The sequence below is a fragment of the Colias croceus genome, chromosome 20, assembly GCF_905220415.1.
Source record: "Colias croceus chromosome 20, ilColCroc2.1".
Classification (NCBI taxonomy): Eukaryota; Metazoa; Arthropoda; class Insecta; order Lepidoptera; family Pieridae; genus Colias; species Colias croceus.
In genome coordinates, this window is record NC_059556.1 from 1511891 (window position 1) to 1538276 (window position 26386).

The following is a 26386-nucleotide window of genomic DNA, read 5'->3' on the forward strand; positions in this document are numbered from 1 at the left end:
TATTTTTTTTATTTTTTCTATTCTGCAGCTCTTTTGGCCAAACATACCTTTTTGAATAAAAAAACAGATATGTATGGAACAGGTCAAACAATTGAAGTGTAGTGGACTTTGTTCCAGTGTCCACCATGGACGTGGAGGCGGTGGTGGGGCGCACCGCGTCGCTGCCATGCGATATTGAACCTGACTCCCATGAAGATAGAGTCTATATGGTGCTGTGGTTCAGGCACGCTGGGGGGAAGCCGTTGTACAGGTTTGTAGATTTTGTTTGATACCTAGTAATCTACACTAATTGTAGCGGCTTTATATATTTAGGATAGCGGAAATTAAACACCGGATTGACAACCTCTTTATATTTGAGCCAATTTAAGACTGAAGTACAATTAGTGACACAATACATATTAATGTTATATGATGCATGACCTAATAAGTAAGCTGTAATGTGCTGACGGCACATAGCTTTCCCCTAAATTTGGAAAAAAATTATACATTGAAAAAAATTTTTTTAACATTAATTAATATTACTTGTATAATATAACACAAACATAAAAAATAATCTTTATACATCAATAAGCATGAACTTTAAATTTCTAATCACAAAATTGTCTAAGAAAATTGCAAAAGGTATATAATATAATAAAATGTGTATATAAAAGTGTATAGCAAAAAACAACATTATACAGTTGAAAATGTAAATAAAACAATAGAAATAAATGTAAAAATAAATTTGAAAAGTTAATATAAACATAATGCATTGATATAAAAAATAAAATAAACATGTAAGTACTTCTAATTACAATTTAAATCTTACGACAGGTTTAACAATGCGACCTGATCGTGTTACAGTCGGCAAGTTGTTTACATTAGGCGCTTGGGCTACCGTATTCGGACTATAATAATTGTCATCAATGTTTATTATAAAGGCTGGTTTAAGTCGATCAATACTAATTATGTTCTCTTTGTCTGCTTGTAATATTTTGAAATATTTATCATTTCTTTCCAAAACTTTGTAAGGTCCTTGATATGGAGGTGTCAGCGATTTAACCATTTTGTCACAACGTACAAATACGTGTGTGCATTTTTGCAATTCTGGGTGAACAAATATATTGCGTTTACTGGACTCTTTTTTAGGAACTGACGATATGTTGTGTATTTTCTCACGCAGTTGGCTAAGGAATGTTTCAGTCTCGGAAATATTAGGCTTTTGCAGCTGGAAAAAATCTCCGGGTAATCTTATTGCTTCGCCATAAACCATTTCGGCGGCACTTGTCTGAGTGTCGTCTCGTAGACTCGCCCTTAGTCCAAACAAAACAGATGGTAATTGTCCAACCCAGTCGACTGTATTACCTCTACACATAAGAGCTGTTTTTAATACTCTGTGCCATCTTTCTATAGCACCGTTCGCTTGCGGGTGATATGCACAAGTCCTTATCTTTTTAATACCCATTCGCTTTGATAAATTTGTAAATAAGCTTGACTCGAATTGTCGTCCTTGATCGGTAGTTATCCGTATAGGACATCCAAACCGACAAATCCATCCTGTATAGACAATTTCAGCTACAGTCTCTGCAGTTATATCTTTTATGGGAAAAGCTTCTGGCCAAGAGGTACTTCTGTCGATCATAGTTAGAATGTATCGATAACCATTGCAATATTGTAAAGGACCGACGATATCGATATGTAAATGCTCAAATCGGTCGCTTTTCGTAAAAGTTCCAGTAGGCGAAATAGTATGCCTATGTACTTTGGAACGTTGACACTCTATACATGCACGTGTCCAATTGGTAACATCTTTGTTTATAGATGTCCATATAAATCTGTCTCGCAAGAGTCTTCGTGTCGTACGTATGCTAGGATGACTAATTCCATGTATGGCGTTGTAAGCCGATATACGAAATTCTTCGGGCAAATATGGTCTTGCGTTCTGCATAGTTACATCACAATACACTGGCATGTTACTAGGTGGTAAAATTATCTTTTTAAAGTTTAGATTTTTCGATTGTAGTAATAATTTGAGTTCCTCGTCATTTTCTTGTGCTTTAGCTAGTTTTTCATAATCGATGGGCGATGGCATATCTATTGTAGCTATCCTTGATAAAGCGTCAGCCACTACATTTTCTGATCCGCTTATATGCTCGATCGATGTACAAAATTGCAGTATGAAATCGAGATGACGTAATCTTCGCGGCGTATCATTTTTGCTGATTGTATTATTTTTGAATGTATGAATTAAAGGCTTGTGATCAGTATACACGGTTAATGGTCTGCCTTCGACCATATATCTAAAATGTTTTATAGCCATGTATATAGCTAGCAACTCTCGATCGAATGTACTATAGCGTTGTTGCGCTTCGCTTAATTTTTGCGAAAAAAATCCGAGAGGCTTCCATGAGTTTCCTTCTCTCTGTTGAAGTACGGCACCGGCACATGTGCTAGAACAATCGGTCATGATAGCAATAGAAGCGTTTGCTGCGGGAAATGACAATGTAACGGCACTTTGAAGGTTTTCCTTACATTGCTCAAAGGCTGTTGATGCTTCATCAGTCCATAGTATCGGAGTTTTATCTTTCTTGCCGGAGTTATGTATATATTGATTAAGCTTTGATTGTATTTCTGCAGCATGAGGTAAATGACGTCTATAGAAATTTAGCATTCCTAGAAATCGTCTTAATTCTTCGACTGTTTGTGGTTTTGGGTATTCTTTTATGACCTTGACCTTATCTTCCAATGGTTTTAATCCTTGTTGTGAAATGTTAAATCCCAAAAAACTTAATTCCGTTTTGCCGAATTCACATTTTGATAAGTTGATAGTGATTCCAAATTCGTTCAAACGTTCGAAAACCATTCGTAAGTGTTTCGTATGGCTCTGGTGTCCTGATGATGCAATGATGACGTCATCGATGTAGGAAAATAAAAATGGAACGTTTTCCTCGCTTTTCTCGCCATTACTATTTTCGGAATTAGTTGGAAAGTGAAGGTCACGGAACACAACATTGTTTAAAAATCTTTGGAATGTCTGCGCTGCATTTTTCAGACCAAAAGTCATTCTTTTGAATTCATATAAACCAAAGGGTGTAGTTATGGCTGTTTTCTCAATATCTGATTCGGCGACACCAATATTATGATAGGCACGTTGCAAATCTAGCCTTGAAAATATAGTTTTTCCTGCCAATAGGTATGTACAGTCTTGTATACGCGGTATGGGATATCGGTCCGGCTTAGTTATAGATAGCATTTAAGCGTCGATAATCTCCACAGGGTCTAATATCTCCGTTCTTTTTCATTACCACATGTAAAGGACTGGCCCAGCAACTTTTTGAAGGTTGACAAATCCCCATCTCTTGCATTCGCTGAAATTCTGCGCGAACTTTATTATACTTGTCAGGCGGTAGAGGTCGCGGTCGCGAAAATACGGGTGGGCCGCTTGTTTCAATGTGATGGACTATAGAATGTCGTGGAGTCTCTATGAAACGCATTGGCTTAGTTATGTTCGGAAATTGCGATAACAGATCACTATATTTATGATTAAAGTCGATTGTGTTCACTGGTATATGTTGACTCAAAGTTACTGACCCGATTACACATAAGTTTGTAACTGTATCAATTAATTTTTGACGATGAATGTCCACTAAAAGTTTGTAATGTCCTAAAAAATCAGCACCTAATATTGCTTGTTTCACTTCGGCTATAATAAAAGTCCACCGGTAAGGTCTACGTAATTTTAAATCTAATGTAAGTGTCTTTACACCATAAGTTTTTATAACGCTTCCGTTAGCAGCGTATAACTCGTAATTATCGCACTTCGGTCGCTTATGCAGAGTTTTAGTCACAGGTATCACTGATATATTTGCTCCCGTGTCAATTAAAAAATTTAGTCCCGATGTTCTATCGGTAATGTTAAGGCGGTGCGATGGCTTAATAGTGCAAATCTCCGCCTGCGATTGCACCCTTTTTAGTTTTCCTGCTGTTTAGTTTTTTTATTCCAAGCACACGGCTCTATACATTTGTTAGCTCTATAATAAAATCGCGCGTGGTAATAACAAAGACTGTCGGCGCTCCGCGGCTCACGCCGTATCATGTTACGTCCACGGGATATAGGACGATAGCGATTATGAATATTATTATTTCGTTTTCTGTGACAAGTTGTTTCCATATTCTGCAATTCAATTATTTGTCTTGATAACTGAGCTACTTGCTCTTGTAGTTTGCGAATATGGGCTTGTTCGCACCAAAATTCTGATGATGTAGCTGTTCTCTCGGATGCTGTGCTTGCTGACGGAGCTCTATTTTCAGTTGTCATTTTGTATATTCTTATGGCTTCGTGTAAAGTCCGGGGTCACGAAATACGTTATCAGGTTGTCGTCTTGTTAGGCGTTGTTGTTTGTCAGGTGTTGTTGTCGGGTGTTGTTGTTGGGGTCACCAAATTGTAGCGGCTTTATATATTTAGGATAGCGGAAATTAAACACCGGATTGACAACCTCTTTATATTTGAGCCAATTTAAGACTGAAGTACAATTAGTGACACAATACATATTTGTGAGAGAATTATAACAGAGTAGTTGTTATGTGGCTATACCTTCCTATTATAAAGTACTCTATGGTGTACAACATAATGGCGATATTGAATTGATATGAAATGCATGGAGTTACGGGCCATGCGATGGTTTATATTCCTTGAGTCAGTAGCTCGATGATATAGTCTCGGTACTACCATCGACCGCGCAAGGTGTGCGCACTGAGTCATTATTTAATATTATTTCACATATCTACCTAATTATAATTAATTATGGAGAGTTATTTAAATTCTCCGACAGCAGCGGTGGGATCGGCACTTATTACCCCCGATTCCAATAAGAGTAAGACTACGTTAAACGATGCAAATCTGCAAGTGAGTGAAACGAGTGATAGTGTTAGTGAAGTTCAAGAAGAAATAGATAGTGTTAATGAGGTTCGAGAAGAACCAGAGTTTCCACCAATAAATCGTGAGAATGTTAACACAACAACAACAACATCATGTGTTGTGTGTGGGTTGTAAAGCACCATGTCGTGCGCATCTCTGTTAAAAGAAATGGCAGATACACTTTCCTAAAACGAAACATTTTGTTTCCGGGTCTAACGCATAAGTAAGGTAGACCCACTACGAGGCCAGCCTTCATCTACCTGTGTGGACATTATTTTTAACGTGAAAAGAAGCTAAGAAGCGAGAGGAAATACCTTTTCGAGATATGGTATGGTAAAAAAGTGATCGAGTTTCAACATACATCGAGTGCTCCACTACAAAGTTGGCGCTAATCGACCGGCTGAGAACGGGCTGGAACTATGCGAATATAGTAAATTCGTGGTAGAAGGTATTGCAGATGACCAGGTATGATCTGATTTATTATGATACACGCCGATTGATTTTGTGGGTCTTGATAGACATTTTGGCATAAATCATTTAAAGCGTCGCATGTTGCAAATTGTTTGCTATAACTGTGTGTTCACATGTCATTACAAACGTGACTGTAAATCTCGCCCATGAAACAAAATCAGTTAGTTTAATCGATAAGAATAACAAAGGTCCGCTCAATATTTAAGAAACAACAACGCATTTATTGTCATAAATTTGGTCACATAGAAGAGGTTTGTTTTTCCAAAGCAACGGGCGGCACGCTCTTAAAGAAACAATACCCTTATTAATGTGTGTTTACAGCACGATACCCCGCTTACCTACAGTCACAGACGTTGCCGGCGTAAAGTTCAAGTGCCTTATTGACATCGGGTCCGATTGTTTTTTTTTTTTTCCTTTGTAAAAGGATAGCCGATAGCATGACCGGGCCTCTAGAATTTGTATACACTCGCGTAACAAGAACTGGCACTGTATCAACCTATTCATTCGCCCGTACAACATTACCCATAACTGTTAATGATGTAAATATGAGCTTTGGTTATTGTAGACTCTCGAGTACTTCTTGGGATGGAGTAACGGGGTCGAGATGTTTGTACTAGAGCCGGACGTAGTTTGATTATGGATAACAATGGGACTCAAATTATTCGTGAATTTAAAATAAACAATATTTGTTATTGCGGACAATAATTTTGAATCTATAGACACGGATTTAAATGATTTTAATGGTGTTCATCGTGTGAGATCCATTATTGAAAGTAAAAAATTTTGTGAAATGGGAATAAGACTTAAGAATACAAGCCTAGCACAATCTACAGTTCTTTCAACATTGATAAGGTTTTGTAATGCCCTTGTTGTAAAACCAAGGACTAGATAAATTACGTGACTTCATAGCTACTTTTTATATTCAACGATGTTCTCGGGTTTTCAAAATCATAAGAGGTTACATTCTTTTGTTTAAAAAGAGTATTGAAAGTCTCGCTTGCGCAGAGTTTTCATTTAATTGGAATAAATGCAAGTTGCTGTTGTAACATTGAATAGGTATTCACCACAAGGTTTCATAACATCGAACGGTAGACTTGTCAGATATAAAAAAAAAATAAGGCTCTTGCTGAAGCATTATTGTCAAAAGAACGTTAAAGTTTACGAAATATTTTAGAATGATAAAAAAAAAAAAGATTTCTGCTCCTTTATTTTCAGACAAATCTCGTTGTCGAAGTACACACAGATTCCTGTTCAATAGATTAATAGTGGTTCAGTTTTCCTACAAGAAAGTAATGATCAACTTAAAAATCGAATATTATAATCAAAGAATCACTGACACAGAAAGTTGATATCATAGTTATTAAATAGAGTTAAAAGATTTAAGAAGGCCGCAAGCATAATCAATTAAGCGTTAACATTTTAGAATATTAACAGACTGAAATAGTCTCAAAGCATCATGTCATAAGAAAAATATTTTCTCCTCGTGTTCATAGATGATGATGGGCTTACATACAAGCTTTTGATTTCGAAGTCGGTACCTACGCAAGGGTGCAAATAAATAAAGTAATTGAAGCCGATAGAATGAAATTATTGATTTAAATTTAAGGTGTCACATACGATAAAAAAAATGCTTGCTGTATAAACATTTTCTTTTGTTTGGTGCAAACGAAGTGTTATCAATCATTTATTGATACAATCATTTCATGATTACTTATTTGAAATATTTTAGTTCGGATAAACCTGCAAAAACTTAGTGTACATAGTTTGTTAGAACGTACATTGAACATTTTTAGATTGCAAAGTTAATTAAAGGCCCTCTAGAGCTAGACAGTTGACTTGACATCCGATAGAAAATGTATCAGAACCACTTCATACATAACCATCGATACGAATGGCACTTACGAGTAGCAGTATAGAATGCGTATTGGTAATTGTTGACGCATTTACTGGTTAAAAATGTGTCTTCAAAAAAAAAAAAAAAAGAGCATGTTAAGCGCTTTGTTTTTGTTGTGCGCTGAAAGGAATAGTAGCCGATCAAGCTACGTCATTCGCAGGTAGCGAACTCATAGACTTGAGTTGGCAGTGTTCTTTTGAGTTTCATAAAATTACAAGCGGGATGAGTTGCGCTAACGGGTTATTTTAAAAGGTTTATGTCTGTTCTTAAGTTCATTGTTTCACTATCGCTGAAAATTATGAACGTAGATAATGGTATTCTACAGTTATTGGCGATATTCAACTTACTTTGAATTGTATTGTATGAAAGAAACGCACAGCACAGGCGACAGCCCATTGCAATTGTCTATAGGCTGCAAGTCCACCGTGTAGTCATGAACGTAGATATTGGTATTCTACGATTGGCGAAATTCAACTTACTTTGAATTGTATTTTATCAAAAAGCTTAACACAGGCGACAGCCCAATGCAATTGTCTATAGGCTGCTAGACCACTACGTTATTATGATTTAGTACGAGTGTCAACACTTTAAAAGTTAACCTGTTTGAAATTAGAAATAACGCAAAAGTCAGGATGGACGAGCATTTGAACGTCTATAAGGCTCGTATTGGAAAAAAAAAACATTCTGTTTAATGTTTATATTGTGTTAGTAAGAAAGAAAAGCCGATTGTAACATCAATATGATATTATTTTACTTGTTTTGGCGGTCATTTATGATTATTGAATTGTCTCAAGGTAGACTATGAAAATGTGATGTCGTCGATAGTGGTAAATGATATGGAAGTCGGTGTGACTTTAGAACCTGGTTCAGTCCTCGCAAATTAATTATTAGCTGTTAATCTGCCCCGTAAAGTGTTGTTATTATACCTAGTATACATCAAGGTATAAGTGCAAGGTGGTTTTGTGTATTCCTGTAAATACACTAGATATGTCACTGGACGACGATTTGATGGCGTGTCATACGATGTAAATTACTAAGTTAGGAGAAAAGTTCTCCAGTCCATACAAAATAATCTCAACTTAGCGATAACGAGAGGTATCGAATCGAGCCTCAAACTGGAGGCCATGCTCAGTACATATTTCTGTGAAGAACTTCCAAATTCATCTAAGCAGTTGGAAAGTGAGCCAATGAATAAAAATGTATTCCACAAATGTTACTCCTTACTTCCAGTAATTTGCAAGTTGTATGTAGCAATAAGGCCGCACATTGTGTAAAATATTTTTACTTTATAAGTTTGTACTAGATTTTCTTACATTGTTTTGTACAATAAAGTATTGTGAAAAAATAAATACTCCGTATAAGTTTATTTTTGTTTTATTTTATTATTTTGACCTATTTATTTCCTCGGTTGTTACATAGTTCCGTATAAGTTAATCTAAGTATTACACAAAAGTTTCATAACACACATGCACACCACACTTTAAAAGCTCAATAATAGCTCTGTGTTTGACATAGTAAGGCGTGTATGTCATATTGTACATTGGAAGCTCCGCGCTTCGTGTAGTGGGTAGCGCTTGCGCTCCTTGTGATCACAGTACATGGCAGGCTCCGCGCTGCATGTAGTTCCAGATGTTGTGGGTAGCATTGCGCTCCTTGTGATCACAGTACATTGGAAGCTTTGCGCTTCGTGTAGTTCCAGTTGTTGTGGGTAGCTTTAACTTTTAAGCTCCTTGTAGTCACAGTACATATGAGGCTCCGCGCTGTATGTAGTTCCAGATTTTGTGCGAAGCATTGCGCTTCATGTGACTACAGTACATGGCAGGCTCCGCGCTGCATGTAGTTCCAGTATTTGTTCAGAGCTCTACATTTACAATATATAATACACACACACACACCAGTACATGGCAAGCTCCGCGCTGCATGTAGTTCCAGATGTTATGGGTAGCATTGCGCTCCTTGTGATCACAGTACATGGCAGGCTCCGCGCTGCATGTAGTTCCAGATGTTGTGGGTAGCATTGCGCTCCTTGTGATCACAGTACATTGGAAGCTTCGCGCTTCGTGTAGTTCCAGTTGTTGTGGGTAGCTTTAAGCTCCTTGTAGTCACAGTACATGACAGGCTCCGCGCTGTATGTAGTTCCAGATTTTGTGCGAAGCATTGCGCTTCATGTGACTACAGTACATGTCAGGCTCCGCGCTGCATGTAGTTCCAGTATTTGTTCAGAGCTCTACACTTACAATAGAATACACACACACACAATACATTCAAAGCTTCGTCTTTAGGCGACAGTAGCCGTTGTTGATATCACCGATGATGACGATGATGAGTAATAATTTGTGAGTCGGTGTGAAAAGTTGCAAACCGTGAAGGGAAAAGAGTTTGAATACAGCAAATGAAATAGCAACGCAGTAAGTAATCTGCGCAAAATTACTAGTCGAATGTTCGCGCGAGAACGCGCTCGTTGTCAGAATGGCCGTGTGAGAGAATTATAACAGAGTAGTTGTTATGTGGCTATACCTTCCTATTATAAAGTACTCTATGGTGTACAACATAATGGCGATATTGAATTGATATGAAATGCATGGAGTTACGGGCCATGCGATGGTTTATATTCCTTGAGTCAGTAGCTCGATGATATAGTCTCGGTACTACCATCGACCGCGCAAGGTGTGCGCACTGAGTCATTATTTAATATTATTTCACATATCTACCTAATTATAATTAATTATGGAGAGTTATTTAAATTCTCCGACATATTAATGTTATATGATGCATGACCTAATAAGTAAGCTGTAATGTGCTGACGGCACACTAATATTATAAAGATGAAAACTTCGTTTGTTTGTTTGATTGCAATGAATAGGCTCATAAACTACTGGACCAATTTTAAAAATTCTTTCACCATTCGAAAGCTACATTATCCACGAGTAATATAGGCTAAGTTTTATCCAGGAAATCCCACGGGAACGGGAACTATGCGGGTTTTTCTTTGAAAACGCGGGCGAAGCCGCAGGCGGAAAGCTAGTAGTTAATATAGGTATAAAACACGCTTCAATTCAATTTTTTGTTTAGTAATTGAAATATCAAGGGATATAATTAAAAACATTTGAAAAAATATGAAAAAATTAGCTCAAACTCAACATGAAGTTGTATTGTGTGCCACCGATCCTTGATAAGTGTTTAAAATTTGAATTTAATTTTTCCTTTAAACATATATCTATTACTAGCTTTCCGCCTGCGGCATCGCCCGCGTTTTCAAAGAAAAACCCGCATAGTTCCCGTTCCCGTGGGATTTCCTGGATAAAACCTAGCCTATGTTGCTGAGTGAAGATGCAGCTTTCTAACGGTGAAAGAATTTTTGAAATCGGTCCAGTAGTTTATGCGTGAAAACCATACATACATACATATATACATAATTACAAATCTTTCCTCTTTATAATATTAGTATAGACAAAGAGAATGGGTCAAAATCGAGTCAAAAAGAAGGTATTCAGATACCTACATACAGGTGAAGCTCTTAAAGCGTATTCAAAATAGTCGATGTCTTAAATTGATATTTAAAAACCTACAATGCCTAGGTATATTAATAAATGTATTCAATTTTATTCAAAATGTATTCAATTTTCTGCTTTTCATCCCTAATTTGCCTTAATTTTTATTACCTACTTGCTAAGTGTTAAAAGGGTTAACATCTGACCTTAACATTTATGATTATAATATTATTATTTATTTACTATACCGTTCACGACTATCTGTGACCTGCCGTTTTACCCGCATTACTCCGCTCCTATTGGTCTTAGAGTGATTGAATGATTGATGATATTATATAGCCTATTGCCTTCGTCGATAAACGGACTATTTAACAGTGAAATAATTTTTCAAATCAGACACGTGGTTTTTGAGATTAGCGCGTTCAAACAAACAAACAAACTCTTCAGCTTTATAATATTAGTAACCTATACAATTAATGCATTTCGTTATTTTAATTTTTTCTTGATAAATGAAATAGGTAGGTACTTAGCTACTTCTTCCTTACATGCACAAGTACATACTTAATTCAAAATTGTACCTAATTTCATTTTTTGTGTGTTGAGTACATCTATCCATTCATCGCAAAATTGATAACTATCATAAAAATATGTAAAACTTGAAAAAATATTCATACGCCCGTTATTTGTTCTTAGATTAATCAAAAAAAATGGTTTAAATACGTTTATTAACATAGCGAAGGGCCAATAACAATTAATCACAATTCGATTAGCGATAGCATCATTAATTATGATCATTCAGTTAACATAAAATCGATTTTGAAGGCGTTTTGTGTTGGCTTTAATGAGTTCTTTGTTTATTTAAAGTTAACAGGATTTTAGCGATTTTGAAGTGCTTTGAGTAACATATTTTTCGATGTTATCATTCAGTTAAAATGCGCATTATAAATATAAAAAAAACAACTTTTATTATCATAAGAATTTAATTAACATTCTTTATTTTTTTGATACAAATTAACTTCAATAGAATTTTGTTGAAATATAATAATAAGGAATTAATTCCTTAGGTAAGGGGAGTATCATTAAGGCGTTCTCGTAATCTTTTAGTTTTACGCATTTTTGGTGTTTCTACAAATAGAAAGTACCTACTTACATTATTTTTTATAGTGGGAAAATCATAGACATTATTAATATGATATGAGCTTTCTCAACAAATTATTAACTAACGTTAAATACAAAACCTATTGAACAATGCATAGTTTTAAAAGGGATGTTCAAACGAAACCTGTATTCATATGTAATACTTATCTTCTTCCATCTTTACCTACAATAATTAAGCTGATAATTTGTTTAACCCCAGCACAAAAAACATTCTAAAAACCGCACACACGATGAGGGTAACCAAAGATCAAATACTCTTGAATTATAAGCATCATCATCGAAAACCCGCACGACATTAATAAAACAGGCTCAGAATCATTTGCAAAATCCAATAAAGCTTATTGGACGTAATTTCTCAAAGTATAGAAACAGGTAAGACGCGTAATAAGGCCTGTGTACACGTGGTTAGAAAAATGCTTTGATCCCGCGACTCGCTATAGGGAGCGGCCGTCGTGTGTACACATCGTTAGGGGTAGGGCTGTCACACGGCTTGTTTGGAATAGGGAAGACAGATGTTAGAGTTCGTATGCTGCTTGTTGAAGTGAAACTTCTTTGGGCGCGTTGAAAGTAAAATTTCAAAGTCGCGTCATGGAAATACCGTCACGTCATGGAGTAGGCGATGATTTTGGTAATTTTGAATCTTGCCCAAAAATTTTAACTTCTGATATCTGTGCTCGGCGCATACGCTCTTTTTTATAGCTCTTCGCATCCCGTTTACTTTGATAGCTAGATTTTGTTAAGAAAAAGAACACAATTTGGAGGTAAATATGATTTAATTTTTGAAACGGACTTAATGTATTCAGCGAATAATAACGTTTTAAAACGATTTATAATGTCTTTGATATCTTAATGTACAATACTTAGGTAAAATGAATCTTATGAATATATTGTATCTATACAGTATACACTGCGATGTTTGTGCTTAAAAAAACTTAATCAAATTTTTGGGATAGCTTTTATTTCAATTTTTATTACGCCCGAAAACACGCTGTGAACATTACAATAAAAATGTTTCAAAGACATTAACGACATCGTTGTTTTATTGGATTTTTAAGTTACTCCCACGTGGATCAAAATTAAGCAAAATATAGAAATTCGAAATATAGAATTCAAACATAGAAATTATAGAAATTCGAAAACGAGTCAGGCCGCTGGTGATTGGTCGTTGTAGAAATCTTTGGGGGAGGCCTATGTCCTGCAGTGAGGGTCCTGAAAGGTTGGAATGACGAATGAATGAATGATATCTTAACCACCACGCTCGCTGCAAAGTGTGCGGAACGCCGGGATATTAATATAATGAATAAATCGCGTTTAAAACCCGTTAAAATCATTAATTTCTGAATATATAGTACTTGCTTAAAATCTAGCACAAGAAAATATTACGTATAATATTTTAGGTGGCAGCCCTAGCAGAGCTAACGAAGCGTGCTACAAAATGGATTATCGACAGCCAGCACTCACATCGCCGACAAATGATCGGCCTTCGTACATGCTAAACTGTCACATGTATTGCAACATTTAACATAATTATTATATGCTGATACTTGTGCCAAAATTACATAACTATGTTTTAATAGAAAATTGTTACGAACAAAAATGGTACAAACGTGCGAATGCTCATTCTAACCCCACTATGTCAAATTATTTTAGTGTAAACAGGCGTAATAGATAGGGAGGCGAAGAGGGGAATTTTCTGCAATACTCGAGCGTGGCAGTTTAAGATATGAGAGATACCTTAGACCTAATAGAACAAACTTTTTCACTATTTAGCTCTATATGTAGTGACGCGCGCCTTGGATAGACGATCAGATTAGTAAAAAAAAATCGATAGTCTGAAATACTCGAGCGCGTCAGATTAAGATATTGGGGGTTGATTTTAGTGTTTTAAGACTAAATTTAATTAATCTGACCATAAGTCCTTGACGCCGCCGAGTTATAGGGTCGCGAACTTGTACAAAAAAAACGTTAACCCGGCATTCTCGAGCGCGATTTTTTTTATTTTTATTTTGAAGAATATAATCTAAAACTTACTAAAAACACAAAATCTGCCGGTTTCCGCATGACCGCATGATGGAAATACCGTCACGTCATGGAGTAGGCGATGATTTTGGTAATTTTGAATCTTGCCCAAAAATTTTAACTTCTGATATCTGTGCTCGGCGCATACGCTCTTTTTTATAGCTCTTCGCATCCCGTTTACTTTGATAGCTAGATTTTGTTAAGAAAAAGAACACAATTTGGAGGTAAATATGATTTAATTTTTGAAACGGACTTAATGTATTCAGCGAATAATAACGTTTTAAAACGATTTATAATGTCTTTTATTTTATTTTATTTATTTATTAAAAAGGTTCATCACCAGTTGTTACATATGTATCATTCTCGTTAAATAGTAACAATAGGATTTACACATTATTATGCACAACTATTACAGATGAACACTACATTCACAATAATTAATAATAAATTAGGCGATATCTACATACAATACAAATTAAACAAAAATGAAATGTGTGTGCTCTTAACATTAAAGAATTCTGATTAACTACAGCAGGCAATATTAAAAAAAAAAGTTATTACATTTAACCTATAAATTACGGACATACTGACAATAATTATAATATGTGAATTTGAAAAAGAATTAAGTCATAATGTTAAGCATTGCTTTCCGAAACTTATAGAGGGAGTCTGAGAAAATATCCACTGAGTTGCTATATTTATTGTGTAAGGTGCATAGTCTAGGAATGGGGGAGTTGCGACCCAGAACAGTTCTGTTTGGACGTGCAAATAGCAAGTTCGTAATTAGTTTCCTTGGATAATGCTTAGGGATATTGAATTTAAATTGATTAAGTAGCTTCTCACAGTCAATTGCATTTTGAAAGACTTTGTACAGAAAAACCATATCCAACAGATCTCTGCGTTGTTCCAACGATGTCATATTAAACTTTTTCAGTCGGCTTTCATACGATTTCAGCTTCTTTGATTCGCCTGCGCAGAACACTAAATGGTTTGTAAACCTGCGTTGAATACGCTCTAATCTGAGGATATGTGTTGCGTAGTGTGGGCGCCAGACAACAGAACCGTATTCTACTATACTTCTTACTATAGAGTTGTATAAGATAATTTTTGTTTGGGTATTTTTAAACATTTTTGTATTGCGAGTAACAAAGCCTAAAGTTTTTGAAGCTCTTTTTACTACGTCATCTATCTGCGGTAAAAAAGTTAACTTTTTGTCCACCAATATACCCAAATCTCTAATAGTGTCGACTTCATTAATAGTGGTGTTGTTAATAACATAATCGTGCGAGATAAGACCACTGACCCTACGACAAAAATTCATATGAAAACATTTTTTAGTGTTCAGTATCATGTTGTGACTTTTGCACCAGGTCACGATTCTATCCACGTCGTTTTGTAGGGTAACACAATCTGATGGTGATTCAATGACCTTCAGTAACTTCAGATCATCTGCATACATGAAGGGGGTCGAGCTATATATGCATTGGGTAATATCGTTAACAAATATGTTAAAGAGTATAGGGCCTAAATTTGAACCTTGGGGAACTCCAGAGGTAATAGTATATTTCATTGATTCAAATCCATTAAGAACTACGTAGAATGATCTTCCCTGTATGTATGATTTGAGCCATTGCAAAAGTGAACCTGCTAAACCATATTCCTCACATTTTGAAGCAAGTACGTGATGCGGTACCTTGTCAAAGGCTTTGCTAAGGTCTGTGTAAATAACATGTACTTGTTTTCCCATATCTAATGCCTGTGCAATGCTATCAAGATAGGTGACAAGATTTGTAGTGGTTGATCTCATTTTAATGAAACCGTGCTGGTGACTGGAGATATAGGGTTTAAAATAATCCTGCAACTTACGACTAACGAATGATTCTAGTATTTTACCAAATGCACAAAGTACCGAAATAGGCCTGTAATTTTCTATATTGGAGTTATCGTCACTTTTATAAATAGGCACAACCTTAGCCACTTTCCAAGTCGCAGGGAATGTGCCTGTGCTCAATGAACGGTTATAGATGGTAAGTAAGGGCTCAACTAATGTCTTTGCACATTTCCTGATGAAAATATTCGGTACGCCATCGTAGCCAGATCCCTTGTCAATCCGTAGGTTAATTAGGTCGTGGAGTAGTTCTTTCCGCGATATTTTAATACATGCAAATGAGTCAGATGTGCGAGTAAGGTTTTTAGTGGATGAGGTACTTGGGTTTGTCGTTACACTACTATGAACAGATGAGAAATATGCCCCAAACATGTTACAAATTCTTATACCGTTACTGGAACTCTCATTATTGTAAGTCATCGATGATGGAAAGTTCTGGTTATTGTTTTTGCGTGAGTGAATGTAAGCCCAAAATTTTTTGGGGTTCTGTCTCAATTGAGTCTCTGTTTTGATCATATACGCGTTATAGCATTGCATAAGTAATTTATCACAGCGTTTCTTTAGTAATTTGTATTCTAAGTTATCTAGTGGATTTTTATACTTTTTATAACGCTTTCTTAACTTCTCCTTTTCTCTCAGTCTTTTTATAAGATTATGTGAAAACCAAGGTGGATATTTTTTACTTCTAACAGGAAAGTAGGGGACGGTTGTTCTAACAATATCATCAATATATGCATAAAATGCTTCGACCATCTCATTCACATCTTTACAATTATTCAAAACACTCTTCCAATCTGTATCATATAGAGTTTTATTAATTTCGACGTAATTTGCTTTAAAAAAATTATATTTCAACTTAGTGGGATTCGAGGCAAGGCAGTTTGTAATTTTGAATGACGTATCAATTTTAATCAATATTGGAGGATGTTGCAAATCTATTTTACTAAGAGCCGAGGATGTACTTTCTACCTTACAATTACCTATATCTGTAAGCACTAAATCTAAAACTTTGTTACCAATGTTTACATTAAAATTTAATTGTTTAAGATTGTTTAAGTAATGGAAATCTACTAAAGTTTGTGCTATACCTGGTAAAGTGTAGTTGGGATCGTCAACCAATTTCCAATCTATACATCCAATGTTAAAATCGCCTATTATAAGCTTCGGAAATGTGCAATGCTCAATAACTGTACTACAATTATCCAAGAAATTTTCAAGTGATACCCTGGTCACAGGAGGAGGTAGATAAACCACACATAAGGCACATTTGTAAGAACGGGTACCGCGTTTAACTTCAACTATGACCCATAAATCTTCAGTTAGAGGACTTTGCCATGTTTTTATTTGTTTAGAACTAAAACAGTTATTTACTGCTATTAGAACTCCTCCACCGTCTTTCTTTTGAGACGCTAGACTATCATGTCTATCCCTCCTGTAAACAGAATATCTACCATCGAACAATTCCGAGTCGAATATTCCATCGTTCAACCAAGTTTCAGTCAAAATTATAATATCAAAATTGTTCTCACAAACATTTTTATAAAAATCTAATGTTTTAGTTCGAAGTCCGCGTACATTTTGATAGTACATATTTAAATAACTGAATTTTAACACGTCTATACAACATTGCATGCTCAAAGTACACAAAAAAAAAAAAAAAAATACTGATTACTTTATTTTATCTAAAGAATTCATGTCCTTAATGTAGAGAAAGTCAGTATTTTCTGCTTTTCGAACAAAAATCTTACCGCCTCTAACCCAGACAAATTTATAATTATGCTGTTTCGCTTTTTGTCGTGCGGCTGCGTGTAAAGCTTTATTGGTGGGCGATAAATGTTCCATCACAAAAATAGGCTTTTTCTCTCCTGCGAGACCAATGTCTCCCGTATTGAGTTTGTCGCTCATTTCTTTTTGTGCCCTATTGTGTATTTTGGTTGCCGCAAGGAACTGGTCACGTAGTCTTGGTGTATTAAACTGAACTATTATGGCACGCGGTCGAGCGCTGGTAGGGTCGAGCTTAGCTGTACGTGTGCATTTAACGATGCTTTCTTCTTCTACATTGCATTTAACAACTTTGCCAATGGATGATACGATTGAGAGCAGATTTTCAGTTTTTTTCTCTGGTATACATTGAATCTCTACGTTGTTCGAACGTGAATTTTGTTCCAGTTGGTTAAGTCTTTCATTCAAGTGAGTAATAGTGGTACGCATATTTGTGTTTTCGTTTAATAATTGATCCAATGATTTCAATGCAGAAGTGTGTTCTTTTTTAAAATCTTCGTATTGTTTGTTTATGAATTCCATAGAATTCTTTAGATCAACAATTTCGGTCTTAATTGTTTTCATTTCCGAACTAATGGAACTCTTTACCTGAGCCAGAATAGATTGCATCTCGGTCCTGATAGTTTCTCTGATAATGTCCACCACTTCCTCTTTGGTTACCACTTCACTTGTTCCACCAGGAGGCGAAGACAAAGCTTGTCGCTTATTTGAGCGTTTAGTAATGTTGTCCTCCCTAGAACAGATGGAGTATAGTGTGCCTTCTTTCCTTGATGTGCGAATAGGTGTGTGATCTTGAGTAGACCGTTTACCTGCACATTTAGGGCAATGCCATTCTTTGACGTCCGAGAAATTTGGGCTTAGGTTCAAACATTTAAAATGAAATGCTTCTTTACATTTTATGCATAACACAAAATTTTCGTTGTCATCTTTAACCGAACAGCAACCAAGAATGAGTGCGCTATCCATTTTTTACTTCTATGTCCTCGTTTATTCTTATACTTTTTAATTTATAAAAAAAATGTGGGTAGATTATTATTAATAATATCGAGGCACAATAATATTATTCTTCCGCAGGGCAGAAAATATCCAATAAAAAAAAAAAATAAAAAAAAAATTCTTGGTCTCGGTCCGGATACGAACTTGCACACTTCAATCATAAGTTGGAAATCCTGACTCCTGCCACAACCAGCTATTCAAGCATACTGACATTAATTAAAAATTCCGTATAGATCTTCTTTGGTTTAACAAAATAAGTATAAGGTATTCTATACCAGGTCACAGATGGCGCTTGAATAGAATTAAGTTAATCTCGATACACTCAACAGATGGAGTTACATGTTTCCCGTGATCTATCAACAATGATTAAGCAGTTTTTGTTTCGTAATTATGTTTAGAAATGTTCTGAATAATTTTTATAAATTAAGTTGGGTATGGCACTTATTTTCCAAAAATAGCCCTGTAGTTGTTTAATAAGAGTTAATAAGGATCAGAATTATTGTTTATCACACGTAACAGACTTACACAGTTTTACGGAGATTTTTACACTCGCACTTTTTATATTTTACACTGTCACTGCTTGTGAACAAATCTTCAGTGCGTAAGACACAATTCATAATAGTTGTTATGTACACTTATTAGTTCAATATATTTTTAAACAATTTTTTATCACGGAGCACACAGAATTCACTGTTTACTTGTTTGCGCCCTCTAGCGGAATCAAATCAAATGTCTTTGATATCTTAATGTACAATACTTAGGTAAAATGAATCTTATGAATATATTGTATCTATACAGTATACACTGCGATGTTTGTGCTTAAAAAAACTTAATCAAATTTTTGGGATAGCTTTTATTTCAATTTTTATTACGCCCGAAAACACGCTGTGAACATTACAATAAAAATGTTTCAAAGACATTAACGACATCGTTGTTTTATTGGATTTTTAAGTTACTCCCACGTGGATCAAAATTAAGCAAAATATAGAAATTCGAAATATAGAATTCAAACATAGAAATTATAGAAATTCGAAAACGAGTCAGGCCGCTGGTGATTGGTCGTTGTAGAAATCTTTGGGGGAGGCCTATGTCCTGCAGTGAGGGTCCTGAAAGGTTGGAATGACGAATGAATGAATGATATCTTAACCACCACGCTCGCTGCAAAGTGTGCGGAACGCCGGGATATTAATATAATGAATAAATCGCGTTTAAAACCCGTTAAAATCATTAATTTCTGAATATATAGTACTTGCTTAAAATCTAGCACAAGAAAATATTACGTATAATATTTTAGGTGGCAGCCCTAGCAGAGCTAACGAAGCGTGCTACAAAATGGATTATCGACAGCCAGCACTCACATCGCCGACAAATGATCGGCCTTCGTACATGCTAAACTGTCACATGTATTGCAACATTTAACATAATTATTATATGCTGATACTTGTGCCAAAATTACATAACTATGTTTTAATAGAAAATTGTTACGAACAAAAATGGTACAAACGTGCGAATGCTCATTCTAACCCCACTATGTCAAATTATTTTAGTGTAAACAGGCGTAATAGATAGGGAGGCGAAGAGGGGAATTTTCTGCAATACTCGAGCGTGGCAGTTTAAGATATGAGAGATACCTTAGACCTAATAGAACAAACTTTTTCACTATTTAGCTCTATATGTAGTGACGCGCGCCTTGGATAGACGATCAGATTAGTAAAAAAAAATCGATAGTCTGAAATACTCGAGCGCGTCAGATTAAGATATTGGGGGTTGATTTTAGTGTTTTAAGACTAAATTTAATTAATCTGACCATAAGTCCTTGACGCCGCCGAGTTATAGGGTCGCGAACTTGTACAAAAAAAACGTTAACCCGGCATTCTCGAGCGCGATTTTTTTTATTTTTATTTTGAAGAATATAATCTAAAACTTACTAAAAACACAAAATCTGCCGGTTTCCGCATGACCGGAAGTCTGGAGGAGCCATTTCGTCTTCCGAAAAACGCGTTGCAGCATATAAGTCGCGAACTTTACTTTTTCAAAAAAAAAAGTTTAAGTAAACAAAAAAGGTAATTTTATTTTACAAAAAAAGGTCTCTTTTCATTTTTGTCCAAAGTTTAATTTTTTTTTACTTGAAGCATCATAAAAACTCAAACTCCCGGTTTTTTGAGTATATCTCGAAAACTGAGGGTGGTAAGAAAAATTGATATGAAATAACGATGATTAAAAAAAAGAAACCCACAAACCTTTTTCGGTCAGATTAAGAGAACCCACCAACATTTTTATCAGATTAAGAAAATATGCTTTCAGGATACCTAGATAAACCTCCCCTATGAAAATCTGACGCGCTCGAGCATTTCAAAAGGACTTTTTTTTTCTGCATTTTCAAAAATTCATCGTAACTTATCGCCATGCCGTAATTGTCAGTTTTTTTAAGGGGAGCTTTCTTGGGGCCTAATTAACACCCCTTCCGAAAATCTGACGCGCTCGAGTAAATTTTTTTTTGTGCATTTTTGACGAATTTATATGCCTAGCCCCACCACGCAAACCGGCAGATTAGTATACCGTTGTTATCAGAGGCACTTGGGGCATACGTAGTATGAATATCTGACGCGCTCGAGAATGCCCAAGTAACTGTTTTTTTTTACATTTTTGAAAATCCGTACACGCCAAACCCACCGCTAAAATGGTTTTTACCATAGAAGCTTTTCTTTTCGAAATTATTTTCTCTTTCGATTTTGATAAGTCTCGACGACGCCGTTGAATTACGCCATTTAGCTACCTCGCCTCCCTATCTATAAAGCATTCTTTCGTTGTTCTTAGTGCGTTCGAAATGATTTAATGTTCTACAACTTAACATACATTTTGATTAGGTACTGTTTACATATTAAGACAACTTCGCTTAAATTATGGTAGGTACTAAGAGACACCCATCACGTAATTGACCGCAACGTAGCTTGTTTTAACCTCAGAGCTTTCATCAGATTCAGGATTACTTAAAATGAATTGTATTTATTCATTAGTAGCTATTCCATGCGGTTTCACCCGAATTGCTCCGCTCCTGTTGGTCTTAGCGTGATGATACATAGCCTTTATAGATGATACCTAACCTTCCTCGATAAATGAGGTATCTAACTCCGAAAGAATTTTTCAAATCGGAACAGTAGTTCCCGAGATTAGCGCGTTCAAACATACAAACAGCTTTATAATATTAGTATAGATAATATGACAATCATTAAATTAGTAAAACATACCTATTTTGATAATGTAAGGTGCTGACTATATTCTATATTGTTATTTTACGTAAAAAGAGCATTTTCAATGTTAAAGATTCATTTATTTACCATTATGTAAAGTATCTAATTAACACCCTTTTACTAGCTTTACCTATTATTCAAGCGTTTTTATTTGTTTTTTTAACTACCGTTATTACTCTAAATCAATATTCAATACCTCTCTTTATATGTTCTGTGTTCAATACACACAACACTATTATTACGCACTCAAATCAAGTCTCAATTCCCTAAATTTTATTCTACGTAACAAACCGGTTAAATCCAGTTACGCTGCCACTATTAGCGCTGACAGTTAACTTGCAGCGCGATCGTGACTGTCAAACTTTGACGGCCATATTTGTGACGTCAGCAGACGCGTATCGTTGATTTTAGAAAACTCTTTGTGTGTGATATTGCTTGAAGTAATATTTTTTTATTGGTATTGGGAATTGGGAATTTTTATCGTGATTTGCTTGTAGTAAAATTGTTACAAAAATTGATAAAAGCTCTATGAATTCTATATCATTCTTAGGCGAGTTTAAGGTTATTTAAAAAGGCAACTTTTGATTGTAAGAAATCTAAACGTTACTAATTGATATTCACAAAAAACATCATAATATTAATTTTCTATTTTTCCTGCCAGATACAATTAAACCTTATCAGTTATCACGATAAATTCCGAGTTGACTAATTAGTTTTTTTTTGCTATAAGTTTAAAAAGTAATTGTATTTTTATCTATATTTTTATCTACCCATAAAACTTTGAAATTCAACTAAAATAACACTAAGCACTTTTACACTCCATAAACTGACCGCACAGAAAGTTGTTTCTAACGAAAAGTTTACCTGCCAACTACTTACTACAAACAAGCCTTTTGTGCATAATTGAATACTATACTTATATTAGTTTTTATACTATGTGAAGTGAGTGAAGTCCCATGTCCCCTAGGGGTAAGGGGCAGATGCATTATACATATGTTTCACCGATCGATTTTCTTTAGAGACAAGTAGGTGTTCAGCCTTCTGTGTCCTACCAGACCGAGATATTTTTTTTCTTCGTGAATCGAACCCAGGACCCCTCAGTGCTACGCTCACGCGTCAACCACTGTACCAAGGGGTCAAACGGTTATATACTATGTAATGTTATAAAATATGTATGTGAATGTTTGTGATTTGGATGGTTGTGACATTTTTAGAAATAAATTTAAGGTCAAAAACCTTTTATTTAAGTGGCTTACTTCGCCATATTGGTTTAGAACGACGTCACATAATTTTTTGAGTAAATCTTAGCAAGCCCTTTTATTTGACACCTATAATAAAGGAGTACATTTATAAATAACTAGCTGTGCTCCGCGGTTTTACCCGCAGTGCTCCGCTCCTGTTGTTCTTAGCGAGAGAGAAATGGGCTATCTAACACCGAAATAATTTTTCAAATCGAACCAGTTCCTGAGATTAGCGCGTTCAAACATACAAACAAATTCTTCAGCTTTATAATATTAGTATAGATTAAGTACTATTTCAGTAATTATTTATACCAGTTATTTGACTTTCTTTAGAATAAATAATTCCAAGTAATAATGTCTTCTAAATTACCTACTGAAAAAGGAAACTTTGTGGTTATTAACTGGACTCTCTTATTATGCTATAGACTACAGTAAAACTACAAGGAACACAGAAATGTACCAATGTAACGACATTTAGTTGGAACATTTATTCTTAGCTCTACGTTTTTTTTATATTATATTTTAGAGTTTGAATAGGACGGCAGGATAAACGAAAGTGGTTTATTCGACTCTATCTTAAAGTATACTAGCCTAAATTACGATGAAAATCTATTCAGTAATTTTTAACATCTAAGCATACAGACACACATACACACAGACAGCGGAAAGCGACTTGGTTTTACTATGTGATACAAACGGCAGATAAATGAAAAATGTCCAATTTTTGAAGTCAATGAAAATAGAGTCGAATTGCAAAAATATGCAATCCATTGATTTGTTTAAACGCTTCGCAATCATTTTCACGTTTTACATACGCTTTGTGACTCGAAATACGCTAAAGAAATATGACACGCCTCGCGAGCACGATTTAGTTAAATTAGTTATTTTATTGGAAAACCGTTTTGTTTTAAGCTCTGCGTTTAATCAAATTTTGTTGTGCCGTGTGCGTTTTAAATGTGATAATAAAATGCAGGTTATTCGATTTTTGAAACTGGTTCACTGTTTTTTTTTCTGACGTCAAAACCTACTATACTACTACTAGCTTAAACATTAAATAAATAAAATCAAACAAATAGAAACAACAAGAAATAAGTCATATTTTATGGTCTATTTTATAAAAATATATTTTGTAACTAAAAATAGGTATCTAGTTACATTTCACATATCTATGTTAAAATAATTAATACTCTGTTAATTTGATCGCCGTCTATAGTCTGTGGTCGTCCTTTGTCTTTGATTCCTGCACGAGTATAACTGCTATAATTAAAGCCAAACTATATGTTTTATTTATATTATAATTGTGTAAAAGTAAAGTTTTAATAAATTAATAGTTTTATGTGTGTTTTTAGACAAGAGTTCTACAAGGATTTTAACTACATACAAGGTATATTACTAATTCTTTTATTATTGTTATGTACTAAATTAAAAGTAAATAATAAACTAGCTCATCGCCCGCGGCTTCGCCCGCTTTGTCTCAAACCTAATAAATTGTATACTAAAACCTTCCCATTGAATCACTCTATCTATTAAAAAAAAGCCGTATGAAAATCCGTTGCGTATTTTTAAAGATTTAAGCATACAAAGGGACAGAGGAAGCGACTTTGTTTTATACTATAAAGTGATGATAATTCAATTTAGTTATGAGCTACGAGAGCTACGCGAGTTGGAATCCCGTAGCACATCACATAAAAAAGAAATTTTAAATTAAATATTATAAAGTACTTTTCGTGTTTATTTATTTATGAGAGTAAAATATATTATAAAATAAAAAAAAAAATATAATAAAATATATTATGATATTTTTGTGTTATAAACTATCTCATATTATTTTTTTAAATAATATATTTATACAAACAAATAGATTAATAAAAAAATAATTTTAAATAAATTTATTACTATCACTATTTTTGTAACCAAACTATTTTATAAGACGAAGCTCACACGCACCATCCATCTCTTTCCTTCTCAAGTACCACAGATATAACCATCTCATGCTACGAAATTTCTAGAATATTCCAATTTATCGCAACCATAAATTACGAGTATCTACTCGTGATCAACGTTGCATCAATTAGTATCAGATTGAAGGCCATCTCAATTGCAAGAGGCTTCAGTTTTGACATACCAATAATTCCTTTTGAAATTAATGACGAAAATAATTATGTACTTCTGTTTCTCATGATTTTGCAAAGATGAATATTTGATGAGTGCCTTGTTGAAAATTGAATTATTGTAATAATAACTGCAAGTATTATTTTGAAAGAAAATTTGAATACACAGCTACCAGGAAAACATGTTTCACAGAAGGTTGTAGTCCATCAAACAATCTATTGCAATAGATCTCTTAACCATCATCGTGATAATTGTGATGGAAATTCAATTAATTATTATTACACAATACTAATACTAATCCATTCTAAGAACCGTAGTGTATTTTAGTTCCATCCCATAGTTCTATTCCTAGCTTCATATTGCCCCACGCTCGCGATATTGAAATTTCATCGGGGCACCAACCGAGACAAGTGTCTCTTTGGTTCGTTACCTGCATTCTGTGGTGTAAAATGTAAGTTTTAGCGAGTAGGTAACGTACTAGAGTAAGATACTTGAGTTAACGTTACGTACTTTAGATGTAGTATAAAGACTTTAAAAGTTATAGGTCGCGCGGTAAATTAAGAGCGCTCGGGGAAAGAAGAAGTGTAGTGACTGAAATTAGCAAGCTCCAAACTCCTAATTGCATCGAGCCATCTTTTATTGCGTGACCTATACTGGGCACTGGCCGGTTGAAATTCTTTCTCACTTTAACTATTATTATGTCTCTATGCACGTATCTAGCAATATACACTCATCAAGGGCCATCTCGAAAGTAGATTAATTATAACTTCCACCGTATGTGTAGTGATGAAATTCGACAAACACTAAAATAACACTAGAATACAGAAAATATTGTGTCTGTATTAATATATTTACTTACCTATTCCATCTTATAATGTTTTAAACTCGTCCTCGTGACATCGTAGTACATATAGTGTAAATTAACCCTATTATTATGATTTAACTTAACTGGGTTCGGAGGCGTAAGTCTAGTATAATAAAATATATGAAGTTATACAGTAATATATTTTATTATAATTTTTGCTTGCGTGGGATGCTGAATATGACACGTGCTTAAGATTTGATGAGGTCGAATATTAAGGACACTACCCACTACAACGTATTATACTAGGAACGTAATAGGTTAGTGATAGGATCGGAAAGCAACATGCCACCTATTTTGAATGCGAAAGTTTGTGAATATGTA

The 26386-nt window shown here is 34.9% G+C and overlaps 2 protein-coding genes across 2 annotated transcripts in view; one reads left to right on the top strand and one right to left on the bottom strand.

Annotated features, from left to right (window-relative positions):
• The window catches only part of LOC123700648 (Bardet-Biedl syndrome 5 protein homolog), a 216404-nt gene that overhangs the window by 128628 nt on the left and 61390 nt on the right, over positions 1-26386 (bottom strand). The window lies entirely within an intron of this gene.
• LOC123701013 (neural cell adhesion molecule 1-like) overlaps positions 1-26386 on the top strand; it is an 81989-nt gene that overhangs the window by 13302 nt on the left and 42301 nt on the right. Inside the window, exon 2 of the mRNA XM_045648421.1 lies at positions 118-250. Within this exon, the coding sequence (XP_045504377.1) occupies positions 118-250 (133 nt within the window). The remainder of the gene's footprint in view (positions 1-117; positions 251-26386) is intronic.